At 45.0% G+C, this 14,468-nt stretch overlaps 1 protein-coding gene across 3 annotated transcripts in view; it reads right to left on the bottom strand.

Annotated features, from left to right (window-relative positions):
• Positions 1 to 14,345, bottom strand: part of atm (ATM serine/threonine kinase) — a 39,943-nt gene extending 25,598 nt beyond the window's left edge. For all 3 annotated transcript variants that reach the window (XM_024445292.2, XM_024445295.2, XM_024445294.2), the window contains exons 1-12: positions 14,238 to 14,345; positions 13,766 to 13,893; positions 13,556 to 13,677; positions 12,247 to 12,392; positions 4,749 to 4,913; positions 4,115 to 4,280; positions 3,475 to 3,713; positions 3,089 to 3,258; positions 2,740 to 2,915; positions 2,232 to 2,603; positions 1,890 to 2,087; positions 54 to 155 (exon numbers count right to left, since the gene is read on the bottom strand). In XM_024445292.2, coding sequence (XP_024301060.1) covers positions 54 to 155; positions 1,890 to 2,087; positions 2,232 to 2,603; positions 2,740 to 2,915; positions 3,089 to 3,258; positions 3,475 to 3,713; positions 4,115 to 4,280; positions 4,749 to 4,913; positions 12,247 to 12,392; positions 13,556 to 13,677; positions 13,766 to 13,837 — 1,928 coding nt within the window. In that variant the 5' untranslated portion in view covers positions 13,838 to 13,893; positions 14,238 to 14,345. The remainder of the gene's footprint in view (positions 1 to 53; positions 156 to 1,889; positions 2,088 to 2,231; positions 2,604 to 2,739; positions 2,916 to 3,088; positions 3,259 to 3,474; positions 3,714 to 4,114; positions 4,281 to 4,748; positions 4,914 to 12,246; positions 12,393 to 13,555; positions 13,678 to 13,765; positions 13,894 to 14,237) is intronic.
• Between the last annotated feature and the right edge of the window lie 123 nt (positions 14,346 to 14,468).

Genomic DNA, 14,468 nt, shown 5'->3' with positions numbered 1-14,468 from the left:
CACTGATAACAATATGGTTGAATTTATCGGTTTTAGATAAATATTTCCCTCACCTCTCAAGTCCCTTTGCTCCAAGGAGAAACATAATGCCAGCTCGGGTGTCTTTGAGGGTCAAAGGCACAAGGATTCTGGGGATGAGGTTATGAGGAAAATCCCTGTGAAAAGAGGAATAAGACAAACTCTTATTAGGAATGTGTTAAAACAATTACAGATGTAAAACATTGTACCAAGACAAAATAATCCCACTAGTAAATAACAGCTGGTGCACAATATCTAAGGAAGTCTCAAAGTTTTGCTTGCCTGAGGAAGAGTATCTCATGATAAGCTGTAGACCACACTACCTACCGAGAGAGTTTTCATCTGTATTCTTTGTAGCAGTTTACGTACCACCACAGTCAGAGACTGGCACTAAGACAGCATTGAATGAGCTGTATTCCGCCATAGGCAAACAAGAAAACGCTCACCCAGAGGCGGCGCTCCTAGTAGCCTGGGACTTTAACGCAGGGAAAATTAAATCCGTTTTACCAAATTTCTATCAGCATGTAGTGGGGAGAACAAGTATTTGATACACTGCCAATTTTGCAGGTTTTCCTACTAACAAAGCATGTAGAGGTCTGTAATTTTTTATCATAGGTACACTTCAACTGTGAGAGACGGAATCTAAAACAAAAATCCAGAAAATCACATTGTATGATTTTTAAGTAATTAATTTGCATTTTATTGCATGACATAAGTATTTGATACATCAGAAAAGCAGAACTTAATATTTGGTACAGCAACCTTTGTTTGCAATTACAGAGATCATACATTTCCTGTAGTTCTTGACCAGGTTTGCACACACTGCAGTAGGGATTTTTGCCCACTCCTCCATACAGACCTTCTCCAGATCCTTCAGGTTTCGGGGCTGTCGCTGGGCAATACGGACTTTCAGCTCCCTCCAAAGATTTTCTATTGGGTTCAGGTCTGGAGACCTTGAGATGCTTCTTACGGAGCCACTCCTTAGTTGCCCTGGCTGTGTGTTTTGGGTCGTTGTCATGCTGGAAGACCCAGCCACGACCCATCTTCAATGCTCTTAGTGAGGGAAGGAGGTTGTTGGCCAAGATCTCAGACCTCAAATCAAAGATTTGGCATGGGTCCTCAGATCCTCAAAAGGCTCTACAGCTGCAGCATCGAGAGCATCATGACGGGTTGCATCACTGCCTGGTATGGCAACTGCTCGGCCTCCTACCGCAAGGCACTACAGAGGATAGTGTGTACGACCCAGTACATCACTGGGGCTAAGCTTCCTGCCATCCAGGACCTCTAAACCAGGCGGTGTCAGAGGAAGGCCCTAAAAATTGTCAAAGACTCCAGCCACCCTAGTCATAGACTGTTCTCTATCCAACCACACGGCAAGCGGTACCGGAGTGCCAAGTGTAGGTCCAAGAGGCTTTTAAACAGCTTCTACACCCATGCCATAAGACTCATGAACATTTAGTCAAATGGCTACCCAGACTATTTGCATTGCCACCCCACCCCCCCTCTTTACACCACTGCTAGTCTCTGTTGTCATCTATGCATAGTCACTTTAATAACACTACCTACATGTATATAGTACCTCAACTAACTGGTGCCCCCGCACATTGACTCTGTATGGGTACCCCCCTGTATATAGTCTTACTATTGTTATTTTACTGCTGCTCTTTAATTACTTGTTACTTTTATCTCTTATTCTTAGCTGTATTTTTTTTAAACTGCATTGTTGGTTAGAGGCTCGTAAGTAAGCATTTCACTAAGGTCTACAGCGGTTGTATTTGGCACATGTGACTTGTTATTTGATTTAGACAACACTAGCAGAGAGGTTAAGCGTGAATAAAAATGCGATATGAGCCCAGTGATAAACTGCCCACCTGCAGATGATGGGGTGTGGTCTTGAGCTCTCCTCTGCCTCTTCACTCTGTTCATTCATCAGCAGCCAGCTCATGATGTTCTCCTTGAGGCTGGGTGGCCCGACCCCCTCCACGGCCCCTGCATGGTCCCACCCAGTGCCCAGGCTCTTAAGAACAGGACACTTGAGGAGGGCCTGGGCCAAACACAGAGCAGCAGCACTGCAGACATAGAGACAGAGGATAAAATCGTCCTTCAGAGATAAAAACATAAAGCACTATAGTTTGCAAAGAGTAAATTAATAAATCAAATGTTGAGGAAGTGACTTTATACGACAAAATCATTCATCAAAGCCAAGGACTCACTCAGAGGGCTTGCAGGCCGAGCCAGAGAAGAGCTTCCAAAGCTCTCTGTCAATGGGAATGAAGGCTCCCTGGAGGATGGTGGACAGCAGGGCCAGACTGAGTGCCTCAGTCTGGGGGGAGCTGACCCCCCGTAGAGCCAGGGCCCAGACACGGCCCCACAGCCTGCCCAGTTCAGCCCTGTAGGATTGGGCCCTCTCTGGGTGTGTGGCCTGGCAGCGAGCCACCTCCCTCAGGCAGCGCAGCACGTAGGGCCCCCTGTCACCCCGCCGCTGCTCCCCCAGCAGCTGGCAAAGGACGGATAGCAGAGGAACCAGCTCCTGGCCAGGCACCATGGAGGGGTACTTAGAGGTCAACACTGATGTGATCTGTAACCTAGATAGGAACATTGTATTGTTGAGTTGGGGAACACAGAGGATATGGAGCTGTGAAGAGTTTGATTGTACTAAATATAAGGATATTTGGCAAGTTAATGAGCACTGAACCTTGGTGTGATATTGTCTTTTCTCACCATGGTATGACGTCAAAGTCACTATGGTGTGGCTGCAGGTGGTCTCGGAGAACCTCCCAGCCCAAGTCAATGCGTCTACGCTTGCTGGGCGTGCCGTGTGGACTGCCTCTCTGGGTGGCTCTGAGGTGGGCCTGAGTCACCTCCAGCATCTGGAAGTTACAATCCTCGCTAAAGAGCTGAGAAACAGTCAAACACCCAAAACATGAAGATGAGACCAACAATACTAAAATCATCCATTTTCATTCTTAAAAACAGGAGAACTATGTCAGATGATGTCAGCACAGCTCAGGTTTTAGTCTTGAACTAAATGAAGTCAAGATGGAAAAATTAAGGATCTTAGCTTTATCACCTGATGGCAGATTTCTGCAGTCAGCTCCATAAGGTTCTCCTTCACAGCGATGTGGCGCGACCCTGTGGCATATTTCCCCCGGCTCCCAATCTGGCTGATCTCACTCACCAGGGCATCATACAGGTTATAGAGTAGACTCTGCCATTTGACCCAGTCCTCAGCGTAGGCTCCTGGAATAGTGAGGGGTGGAATGGTCAAGAAAAGTTGTCAGATGGGCTGTATCAATCATAATCTATAATATAATTCTACTTCAAGGGTTTCCGTGTTGAAAACACTTCACACTTGTCTGTTGTTCCACCATTTTTCATCGTTCAACATCGAAACAGATTCATAAAGACAATGGTGTTTTTTCAGTTTTCAGTCTGTCCACAAAATTCCAGCCATACCTGTGTCTTGTGTCTTTGATCCTTTGGGATGATGTACACAGAGCTGCAGGTTGAAGAACTCTACTATCTCCTCTTTGAGAGTGGTGCAGGGCCTCATCTGTGTCCACACATAGAGCACAGAGGGCAGGAGCTCCTCACCCAGCCGACACACCCTCATACGGCAGTTCATGGCAGTAGACCTCAGGAAGACGTTCAGAGCAGAGACCAAGTGCTCCACCACTGCCAAGTGTCTCTCCTGCCTGGAGAGAACATATCACATGCAGTGTAATGGATGAAGTCTCTTGACGGTAGGTCTTACTGTAGACCAGAGGAGGCTGGTGGGAGGAGCTATAGGAGGACAGGCTCATTGTAATGGCTGGAATGGAATCAATGGAACAGTATCAAACATATAATGGAAACCACATGTTTGACGCCGTTCCATTTATTCAATTCCAGCCATTACAATGAGCCCGTCCTCCTATAGCTCCTCCCACCAGCCCCCACTGCTGTAGACTCAATTTCTAAGAGTTCAGTTTAGTAGGTTTACACATTAGACAACTTACACCTACAGTCGCTGAGGCGCAGTACTGGAAAATGACTGTGGCAAGTAGCAACTCCCTTGCATGATACAGGTCACGTCTCGCAGTTATTGTCATCGTACCTGGCATTGAGCAGTGCTCTGGAGAAGAAGCTGAAGAGTGTATGGCTGAAGCCCTCAGTCTGCAGACAGCAGCCCTGGACTGCAGTGTGGATGATCCTGCTCACAAGCACACGATTTATGGCCTTGGAGGAACCAGTGAAAAGGCCACAATACAGATCCAGCAAATCTAGATGAATATTAGAGAATTCATTGTTTAGAAACTCACAAGAATGAAATCCAAATCTGGACAATACATTGCATTGCGGACCCATGACCTCAATCAAGCATTTACATTGTGTTTGTTTGTATTTTCTATTACTAGCTGCAATTACTCCAAAACATCACCAATTACTTCCCCCTAACATTCATAGATTACATTCAACAGGGGTGGCAGGTAGCATAGTGGTTAGTGTTGGGCCAGTAACCGAAAGGTTAGCTTCATCACCTGACGGCAGATTTCTGCAGTTAGCTCAAGGTAAAAAAATCTGACACTGTAAAAATATGTCATTTTGCCCCCGAACAAGGCAGTTACCCACTGTTCCCTGGTCGGCCGTCATTGTAAATAAGAATTAGATCTTAACTGACTTGCCTAGTTACATTAAAAAACAATTCAAGTCTCTGCTGTATTGAGAGAGGAACAATAAAAACCACTGACTGTGCCACTGCTGCTGGGTGATGTCACACCAGTACTTGCGGACAGACAGGATGTTCTTGAGCAGGATGCTGCTGTAGTCCTCCCCATAGGCCAAGCAGCTGAATGAGCTCCGCAGCACCTCCATCACATGATTCAGGAGCTCGCCACAATTCAGCCGAGGCCCTCCTGTAGGGAGAGAAGTGGAGGGTTAAAGTACCCAGAGCGACTACAATAAAGTCGGTACGTCCAAAATGGAACTACTTTTCATCAGAGCCCTACAGGCCCTAGTCAAAAGTAGTGCACTATATAAGGAATAGTGAGCCATTTCAGACACATATTGGTGATTCCCCTTGCCACTTTGTTAAGCCAATTGGTTTTAGTTTTATCTTGCCTTCACCTACTCAACATGGCATCTTATTGGCTGGTTTGTGTGACTTGCTTGAGGGAGGATGTTTAAGTTAGAATCGTCCCAGTGAACAAGCACCAAACCAGCATTAGGTTGTTGGTTGCAAAGCACACGTCAAAAGTGATTTTTATACTCCCAAGTGATGATTTGAATGTACCATTTATTTGTACATCACACAAGATTAAGCGTTTTTTGTGCATTTTGTTGTAGAGAATTCCAGCTAGCAACTTACTGTGTCTGGTGTGGGGGTTTCGTGTATTTTGTACAGTTCTTGAGTGCAGATTGAATCGTGCATTGCATGATGTGCAATTTTGTGCTTCTTATCAGGTACATTGTGTATTGTAATCGTTGTATTATTCTGGTAACTACGTTCCCCAGTGAACAAGCACCGTTCTTCTGGATCGGATCATCCTTCGCTGGATTTCCATCTCAGGTTGCCCTTGGAGAATCACGTAAGACTTTGCTAGTGCAGTTTATGGCGATATCGCGTTTCGCCACAAGAGGGTACTAGTGCGTCATTTTTTGATTACTAAAGTTGGTGATTTCTCTTATTGAGACTTTCTATATTGATTGGAACTTTCTTTTCACGGATAAACGATAACTTTTGTGTTACTTGTTTATTTGCAATTCTAGTATATATCTGGTATAACTAGTATGGGTTTTTACCAGTGTAAATGTTACATTTTGAGGTGAGTTTTTATTTATTTTATTTTAAAATGTTTTGCATTTTTGTTTTAGTGTGTTGATTTCCCATTATTAAGATGGAAGGTGAGGTGTTGGGAGAGGTAGGGGTTTCCTGACATTTAATCTGTCACCATCTGTTGGTAGGGGTTCAGCCAGAATTCTGGTTGCTTCTACACGCATGCCTAAACAGGAGAGTTTTGGAGGTTTCGATGATAGTTTCAACAGGGAAACGAACAAGGATGTGAATGAAAGAGGTTTGCCAAATACAGGGAGCTATGAAATCTCCATGGATTTCATAGCAGACATTGTACAGCAGATTGGTCATTCCATTGGGGAAAACATTTCCTCCTGTTTGGAATCAAAGACAATTGTACCTGGTATTGAAGTCTATCAAGGAGCCGGTGTACTTTAGGGGGGATGGCTCTGAAAAGTGCACAGTGCATGAGTGGCAGGATATGGTCATGGTTTACATGCGTAAGAGGGGCGTATCTGTGGTGGACCAAGCAGATGTTATGCGTAGGCTTATGAGAAGGGCCCGCAATGTTGTTCAAGTGGGCATACGCAGCAGTCCCTCTGTTGATTAATATAAAAGGCCCAAGTCCCATCTTGGGCCTTTACTGAAACAACATTTTAGTGACACTTCTATTTCAAGCATGCCCTTCGCTGACTTTTATGCCACATTACCACTGACTGATGAACCATTCAACTATTGGCTCAGACTAAACAGGGCTATGGAGGTTGCTGAAGATTGTCTAAAAAGACACAAGAAAAGTGTTGAAGACCCATCTTGTGAGCTCACAGTCATGTTCCTCAGACAGTGCCCTAACGCTGAACTGTCGCTTATCTTTAAGTGCAAGCCATTACAGCAGTGGACCACTGAAGATGTTCATGAGAGGCTGGATGAATACAGAAGGGAGCGGAGGTACTCTCACTTATCTAAGGTGACCCCAGCCATCGTAACAATGAAGCAGGAAGTTGGTGCTGTCAGGCCGCTCACCATGCCTGTTGTGGGGCTCCACATGGAATCACCGAATGCGGTGCCTTCCCCAGACCAGGCTACTCAGGGCTCAGTGCCCAGGGCTCTGAGCCGATGGAATGTACCCTTGCAATGCTGGAGCGTGTGCTGGAGCAGAGGCCACAACAGTCTCACCGTTAGTTTCAAAAAGGGAATAGGAACAAATTGAGGTCTAATGGGACATGTGAAGTGTGCGGGGATGCTGGACATGATACTTTCACTGCAGGGCCAATCACCTCTGCTTTCTTTGTCATGTAGCTTGCCACGGACACTCAGTGCCACAAGGCCCTGAGCACAGCTGTTGGAGTCCCTACAGTAATCACGGCTCAGCTCACGGAAAACTAGTAGACTTGCATGTAGAAGGGGAGAGTTTTTGGCCTTTCGTAGTCCCCATCAGTGAGAGATGTTGATTTGGAGTCTGTATATAAGTGTTTGTGATGAAATGAGACTGAGAATAGTATCATGATGCAGCACTCAGTGACTTTCCCTATATGATGATTTATTCTATGCCAAGGTGTTAATAGGAGGAGAAGTGGAAGTGAGAGCGATGCTTGACAGTGGGTTGATGGCTTGTACCTTGAGCTCTAGGGTCTTACCTGAGCTTTTGCGTGCAGGAGTGTTAAACTCCATCATTGAGTACTACAGAGGTAGCTTTGGTTGGTTATGGTGGGACGAAGATGAGGCCTTTGGGAGTATGTGAGCTGGAGATGTACGCCTGTAGTTTTGCTGTGTCTACACTGGTGGTTGAGGGCCAAAGTGATGACCTCATCTTGGGCAGAAATCTCCTAAAGCACTTAATTCGCCACCTGAAGACTAATGGAGATTTCTGGAAGAGGGTTTATACTCCTGTGTGTGACGGGGGTGAGGAGAGCAAGCTAATCAACATGATGGTTATGTGGAGAGATGGAGAGACAGTGAAGTACCTGACAAAGTTGGAACTTTGAGACTGAAAGGGGCGGTGACTCTAGAGCCTATGCAGAAACACTTAGTCTTAGGCAGACCACGAAACTCAGAATCTATCAGCTGGCAGTGCTGTTCTCATTGAGCCCAGCAGTTCAAGGTCAACACCAAGGTCAATCCTGGTAGGGAGGATGGTAGATATGTTGCGGGGGGATGGGTGGCTCCCTGTTAAAGTGATAAACCCTTCTCAGAAGACATTGAGACGAAACACCACTTTAGCCAATGTCTTTCCTTACATGGATCTAGAGGACTTTTGACTGTGTGAATGATGACCAGCAGCTTTACAGCACCACGTGCAGAGAATGGCTGACATACTCACTGACTGCTAAGATGATTTGACTCTGCCTGATGACGGTTCCAACAGAGTTGATGATACTGACGGACCTGACAGTTCAAACAGTCCTGGGGTCTTACGTGACTTAGATTTGACTGATATTGACGTTGACTCCGGTCAAGTGTCTTCTGCTGGTAAGAAGAAACTCATCCAGCTCATAACTGAGTACCAATCCATCTTTTCCAGGCACAAGTTGGATTGTGGAAAAGCTACCGGATGTTTTTATCGCAGTCAACTGAGTGGTGAGAAACCCTTTCGGATGCCATATGGATGCCTTTCACCAAATCATTATGAGAAGCTTAAGCAAGCGTTGAATAAGATGGAATAACGTGAAATCATAAGGAAGTCCAGTAGTGAGTTCGCCTCACCCATGTCCTTGTCTGGACGAAGTCTGGAGACCTGAGACTCTGTGCTGATTTTCATCTGATCAATGCACGCACCATCAAAGATGACCACCCACTCCCTAACCAGGCTGACTCACTGGCTGCTTTAGGTGGAAATGCCTTTTTCTCGACAATGGCTACTACAATGTGGATGTGCATGAGGATGACCGGAGATTCACAGCTTTTACATCGCCATTTGGATTGTACGAATACAACCGCATGCCACATGGGTTATGTAATAGTCCTGCAACCTTTATGAGGATGATACTAAACATCTTTGAGGATCAGAACTTTTTTGGCCTGCTGTGTTACCTTGATGATGTCTTAGTCTATGCGCCCACTGAAGATCTGGCTATACAACGCCTGGAAATGGTTTTTGAGCGTCTCAAGACTCAGAACCTGAAGTTGGCGCCAAAACAGTGTCACTTTATACAGAGGTCTGTGAAGTTTCTGGGGCGTATCATTAGTGCGGATGGTGTAGCTACAGACCCTGAGAAGGCAAGGACCATTACAGGAGTGGCAGAAGCTGTTCTAATGTAAGATGGCACTGACATTGAGGTCATTCATTGGGACAGTGGTGTATAACCAACAGTTCATTGATGGTTGCTCGACCATCACAAAGCCTCTCTTTGGATGGACAACTGGATACAAGGCTCCACGCTGGAAAAAGAAGTGACACTCACATGTCAGGAAGTTGACTGCAGACAGGCCTTATTACAGCTAAAGCAAGCCTTACTGGACCAGATTTTGTTGGTCCTACCCCAACTTCGGCAAACACTTTCTACTCTCAGCAACAGCTTAGGCGCTGTGCTGTCCCAGGTACAGGAACAAGAAGCTACAGCGAAACCTATAGCCTTCGCGAGCAAGACCCTCAGTTATGTGCAGTCAAGGTATCCTGCGCACAGGCTCAAGTTCTGTAACAAGTTCCACCACTGGTTACGGAGTCAGCAGTTCGCTGTATTGACGGATAATAATCCCTTGACATACATCCTGACCAAAGCAAAGCTTGATGCTTGTGAACAGAGATGGGTCGCCAAGCTGACACCGTATGAGTTTGACATCCCTGGGCCAAAAATTGTTGTTGCAGATGCTTTGAGCAGAGAGCTCTTCATACGCACTCCATAGACTGACAAGGATTCGGTACGAGACCTTACTGGCTGAAGCTAACGCTGTGCGCACAGACAGAGTGCAAGGTGTGTTTCGCTGGTCCAACCACCCCTTTGACAAAGCCTCTGACACCAACGAGGTGGTTATTAGCTGCCAGGCTACTGTTGACCCCCCCATCTGGTGCTTTATCAAGACAAGAAGTTGCTGCGGTTCTTCATTCACACAGGTACTGGGATGGTGATGTGGGCTCACATGCACTGCTGTTGCCACAGCTTCCGCAGGCTGTAATGCCATCAGAGCAGACAAATGTCAATGTCCTGCCATACAATCTACTGATGAGTAAGCAGCGTGATGAGCAGAGTGATCTTTGTGGAGAGGGGGAGAAGACCATCCTGGAGAGACCGTGCCCATGAGTGTTGAGGTTTTGTGTCTTCTCAGAAGTTGGGACAAGTTGACCATGAAGATGGGTGTACTGTATCGTGTTTCGAAGAATGTGGTTACAAAGAGAAATGTATCTGTATGTGGTTCCAGCCTCCATGAAAGCGATGGTGTTGAAGGGTGACCATGATGAAGCTGGCCACCAGTGACAACAGAGAACAGTCTACCTGACAAGACAGAAGTTCTTCTGGCATGGCCTGGAGAGGGAGGTAAAGGAATATGTTGTGCTGCAGGAGATACATCGTGAGCAAGACTCCTGATCCGGAAGTCATAGCTCCTCTGGAGTGCATAATAACAACTGAGCCTCTCAAACTAGTGTGCATCGACTTTTGGTCTGCAGAAAATTCTTCAAACAAGTCCCTGGATGTGTTGTTACTGGCCACTTTACAAAGTTGTCTCATTCCTTATTGTGTCCGAACCAGTCTGCTAAGTCTGTTGCTTATCGGTTGTGGAACAAGTATTTCTGTGTCTACGGGGTGCCTCGCCATATACACTCGGATCAAGGAGCCAATTTAGAGCGCTTTAATAGCAGAACTCTTGAGGGTTGCAGGTGTTCAGAAGTCTCACACCACGCCGTACCATCCGATGGGGAACGGGTCTTGCAAAAGGATGAATAGGATGTTGGGAAACCCTGCCAACGAGAGCAAAGCACAGATGGCCTTGGGCGCTGAAGTCCCTTACGTTTGCGTACAAATTGTACGAGACCACAGGCTTTGTCACCTTTACTGTTAATTTTTGGGAGGACACCAAGACTGCCTGTTGATAGTCTTTGGCTCTGTCAGAGAACCCAGAAGTTGTCGGCTATGACCAGTTTGTTCAGCCCTTGAGGAGATATCTGAAAGAAGTCATGAATACAGTACAGGCATCTGCAGCTAAGCAGTTGAAGAGGCATGTACGACAGAAGAGTCAGAGGAGCACCCGTGGAGATTGGTGATCGAGTGTTGCTGGCTAACAAGGGGGAGCGCGGAAAGCAGAAGCTCGCTGACCTTTGGGAGGATACTGTCTATCTTGTCACTGGATTGAATGCTGACAGTTACACCTTTAATATTCAGAACAGCTCCACTGGACAGGAGAATATGGTATATCGCAACCTGATAATGCCAGTCAACTTTCTTCCTCTTCACTATGCTGCGGTTGATGATGGAACAGATGTCTAGATTAACAGAGTCTGAGGACCGCTTTGTGGTCTCAGCTGCCATGGAACTGCCGTGGTGATGAGGATGCTGAGTAGAGAACAAAAGTGTGGATGTCGGAGTTGCCTTCTGAAGGAACAGGTGACCCAAGCTTAGAGGGTGATGTGCGATCCTTGGATGCTCAGGACATTCCACCTTTGGATTCTATGGAAGATGTACTGCAGCTGGAAGATCTGCCTTGATCAGAGAGTCTTCAAGAATCTGACCCAGACCGTAACAGTGTAGTGAGTGAGCTAATTGACCAGTCTGCTTACAATATCCGTACTGACCTACCAAACTCGGACCATTCCTTACCTGATCAGTTACGCACTGACTGTGTTGACAGACCCACTATTGCAACAGTACACAACACTGTCACTCTTTATGCAGTTTAAGGTACTCTGGGTCGTATTAGGTAGGAAGATTATTTATACCAGTGTCAAGACTGACTGAGATTATGAATCAGCAGAAAGTTAGCTCTTGAAGGTTAATATGTGAATACAGAGGGTCAATGGTATTGACATCTTTTATTTGTTTTGACATTGTGACCATAATTAGAGGTTACAAGATGGTAATGTGACGAATATGATAAAGTCTCTTATGGTGGTTTCTTTAATTACGTGGTTGTTTTAAAGTAGTTGAGTGTAACATGTAACAAATATTTTTACCTATGAGGGATATTGATGAACCACTTTTCACTCTAATTCTCATGGAGAATAGTATAACAACTGGAATATTTAGTGACTGTTTTAAAGCAGGGTCTGCATCTTCTGTATACGCAGCTTTACCTTTTAGTTTCATCTATTAGGTGGTCAAAATATTTTTTTTTATATCCATTTTTTGTAAATATTATTAGATCATCACACAAGATGCAGTGTATCAGAATACATCTCCAAGACCTAGTGCTACAAGTTGGAGTCCGTGTCGATGATTGTACACAACGCAAGAAGAGTACTGTTACATGGACATTAGGCTCTATAGGTCTATGATCTTATCTGGTAGGATTCTCCAAACCCTTACTCTTGTTGGCACAGCGGATGAAGTATTTGACCAGGCTGCTGATCTCCTGCATCTTCTTCTGACGGTTGGCCTGTGTGGTGGCTGACACGTTGGCTTTCCCTGACTGGAGCAGCTCAGTCTCTTTCTGCAGATACTTCTGCAGAAACCTGAAAGAAAGGCAGTGAGAACGCAAACAGTGAGAACGCAAACAGTGAGAACTCAAAGTGATGGACTTACTCAAAAAAACAGTAGCCTGGCTACACCTTACACGGAACCCAGACCGGCTGTGCGCGTGCGCCATCATGCGCTATCGTGCATAAATACATTTTGTCCCCCTACATCAAACGCAATCACGACACGCAGGTTAAAATATCAAAACAAACATTGAACCAATTACATTAATTTGGATAGGTCAAAAAGCATTAAACATTTATGGCAATTTAGCTAGTTAGCTTGCACGTGCTAGCTATTTTGTCCTATTTAGCTAGCTAGCTGTTGCTAGCTAATTTGTCCTGGGATATAAACATTGAGTTGTTATTTTATCTGAAATGCACAAGCTCTTCTACTCCGACAATTAATCCACACATAAAACGGTCAACCGAATCGTTTCTAGTTATCTCTCCTCCTTCCAGGCTTTTCAATCGTTGAACTTATATGGTTATTGGCATCTAAACTTTCATAGTATTACCACGATGACCGGCAAAACAGTTTGCCTTTCAATCACCCACGTGGGTATAACCAATGAGGAGATGGCACGTTTTCTTTCTTTTTAAAAATCTGGATATGACATACTTCAACGGTATAACATCAGAAACCAAAATACAAAGCCAATTTTACATGGCAAGGCTTGTTTACACTTGTTTACACCTGCTTCTATAAACCAATGAAGAGATGGGAGAGGCAGGACTTGCAGCGCGATCTGCGTCAGAAATAGAACTGATTTCTATTTTAGCCCTTGGCAAAGCAGACGCGCGCGAGCAGTGTGGGTGCAATAATTGAATAACATGGATTTCTACATTGATTTTGCAATGCTCACGTCGCGTGCGTGAGCGGTGTGGTCAGCCTATTAGTCCCCTAATAGTGGGAATTGTGTAATACACATTGTAGGCGGCAGCATAGCCTAGTGGTTAGAGCGCTGGACTAGGAACCGGAAGGTTGCAAGTTCAAACCCCGAGCTGACAAGGTACAAATCTGTCGTTCTGCCCCTGAACAGGCAGTTAACCCACTGTTCCCAGGCTGTCATTGAAAATAAGAATTTGTTCTTAACTGACTTGCCTGGTTAAATAAAGGTAAAAAAAAAAAATAATAATAATAATTTTTTAAATAGTACCTGAAGACTGCATTCCAGGTGAGCTGCTTGGAACTTTTAGCAGCTCTGGTTCCAGAAATGCGATCCAGCTCCTCCACTGTGTCAGGAGACCGGATGAGCTGTCTGAAGCGGTCAGCCTCTTTCTGGATACAAGAACAGAATGTTCCGTGTACAGACGTTGAAATAGGCCCATTGATTCAATGCACTGATTTTATGAGTGACATAAATTACCTTTCTCTCCGTTGCTTTGTCATTCTCTAAACCTCTGCAGCAGACAAGCAGCTCGTGAAGGACCAAGCTCATGATGCTCTAGGGTCGTGTATCAGGTTCCATCAACAGATTTGGGGGGGCATGCATCTCTAAAAACAAATGATAATGACATGTATGAAGTATGATGTTGATGACAAGTTTGACAAATTAAACAGACATGATGCATTGATCAAACAAAAGTGTCAACAATTTCATCACTTTGGAAAGAGTGTAGCAAGCCTAGCTTCATAACAAATCATACTAATTCACAATGAATACTCCTGGTTGATGAAAAATAGCTAGCTAGCTAACTAGCAAGCTAAAGCTGCTGCAGTTAGCTTGCAATAATAGCAAGCATGGTATTGAATTCACACATAACACCAAAATAATCCATTTTAAAAGAGTCACATGTCAAACCCATCACATTTGATATTGATGCTCGGTTATTTCAAACCTTAATGTTTATTATCCTCATATAAAGTGAAACTTCCACCAAAGATAGAAGGGATGTTGACGTGCGCACGCTGCAAAACCACGCCCCCCCCCCCTCCACGGTTGAAAAATATATCACAACCGGGTCACAGAGAAATCGCACGAGTGTCTAGTTTTTCTGGTGGTGGCAAAAGTGAGTCCATTGACTATAATAATAATCAGCTAAACAAACTCCAATGACAAACTGACATCA

This window comes from Oncorhynchus tshawytscha, linkage group LG14, assembly GCF_018296145.1.
Source record: "Oncorhynchus tshawytscha isolate Ot180627B linkage group LG14, Otsh_v2.0, whole genome shotgun sequence".
Taxonomy (NCBI): Eukaryota; Metazoa; Chordata; class Actinopteri; order Salmoniformes; family Salmonidae; genus Oncorhynchus; species Oncorhynchus tshawytscha.
Note: the sequence above shows the minus strand (reverse complement) of the source record. Positions and strands in the feature narration are given on the sequence as shown.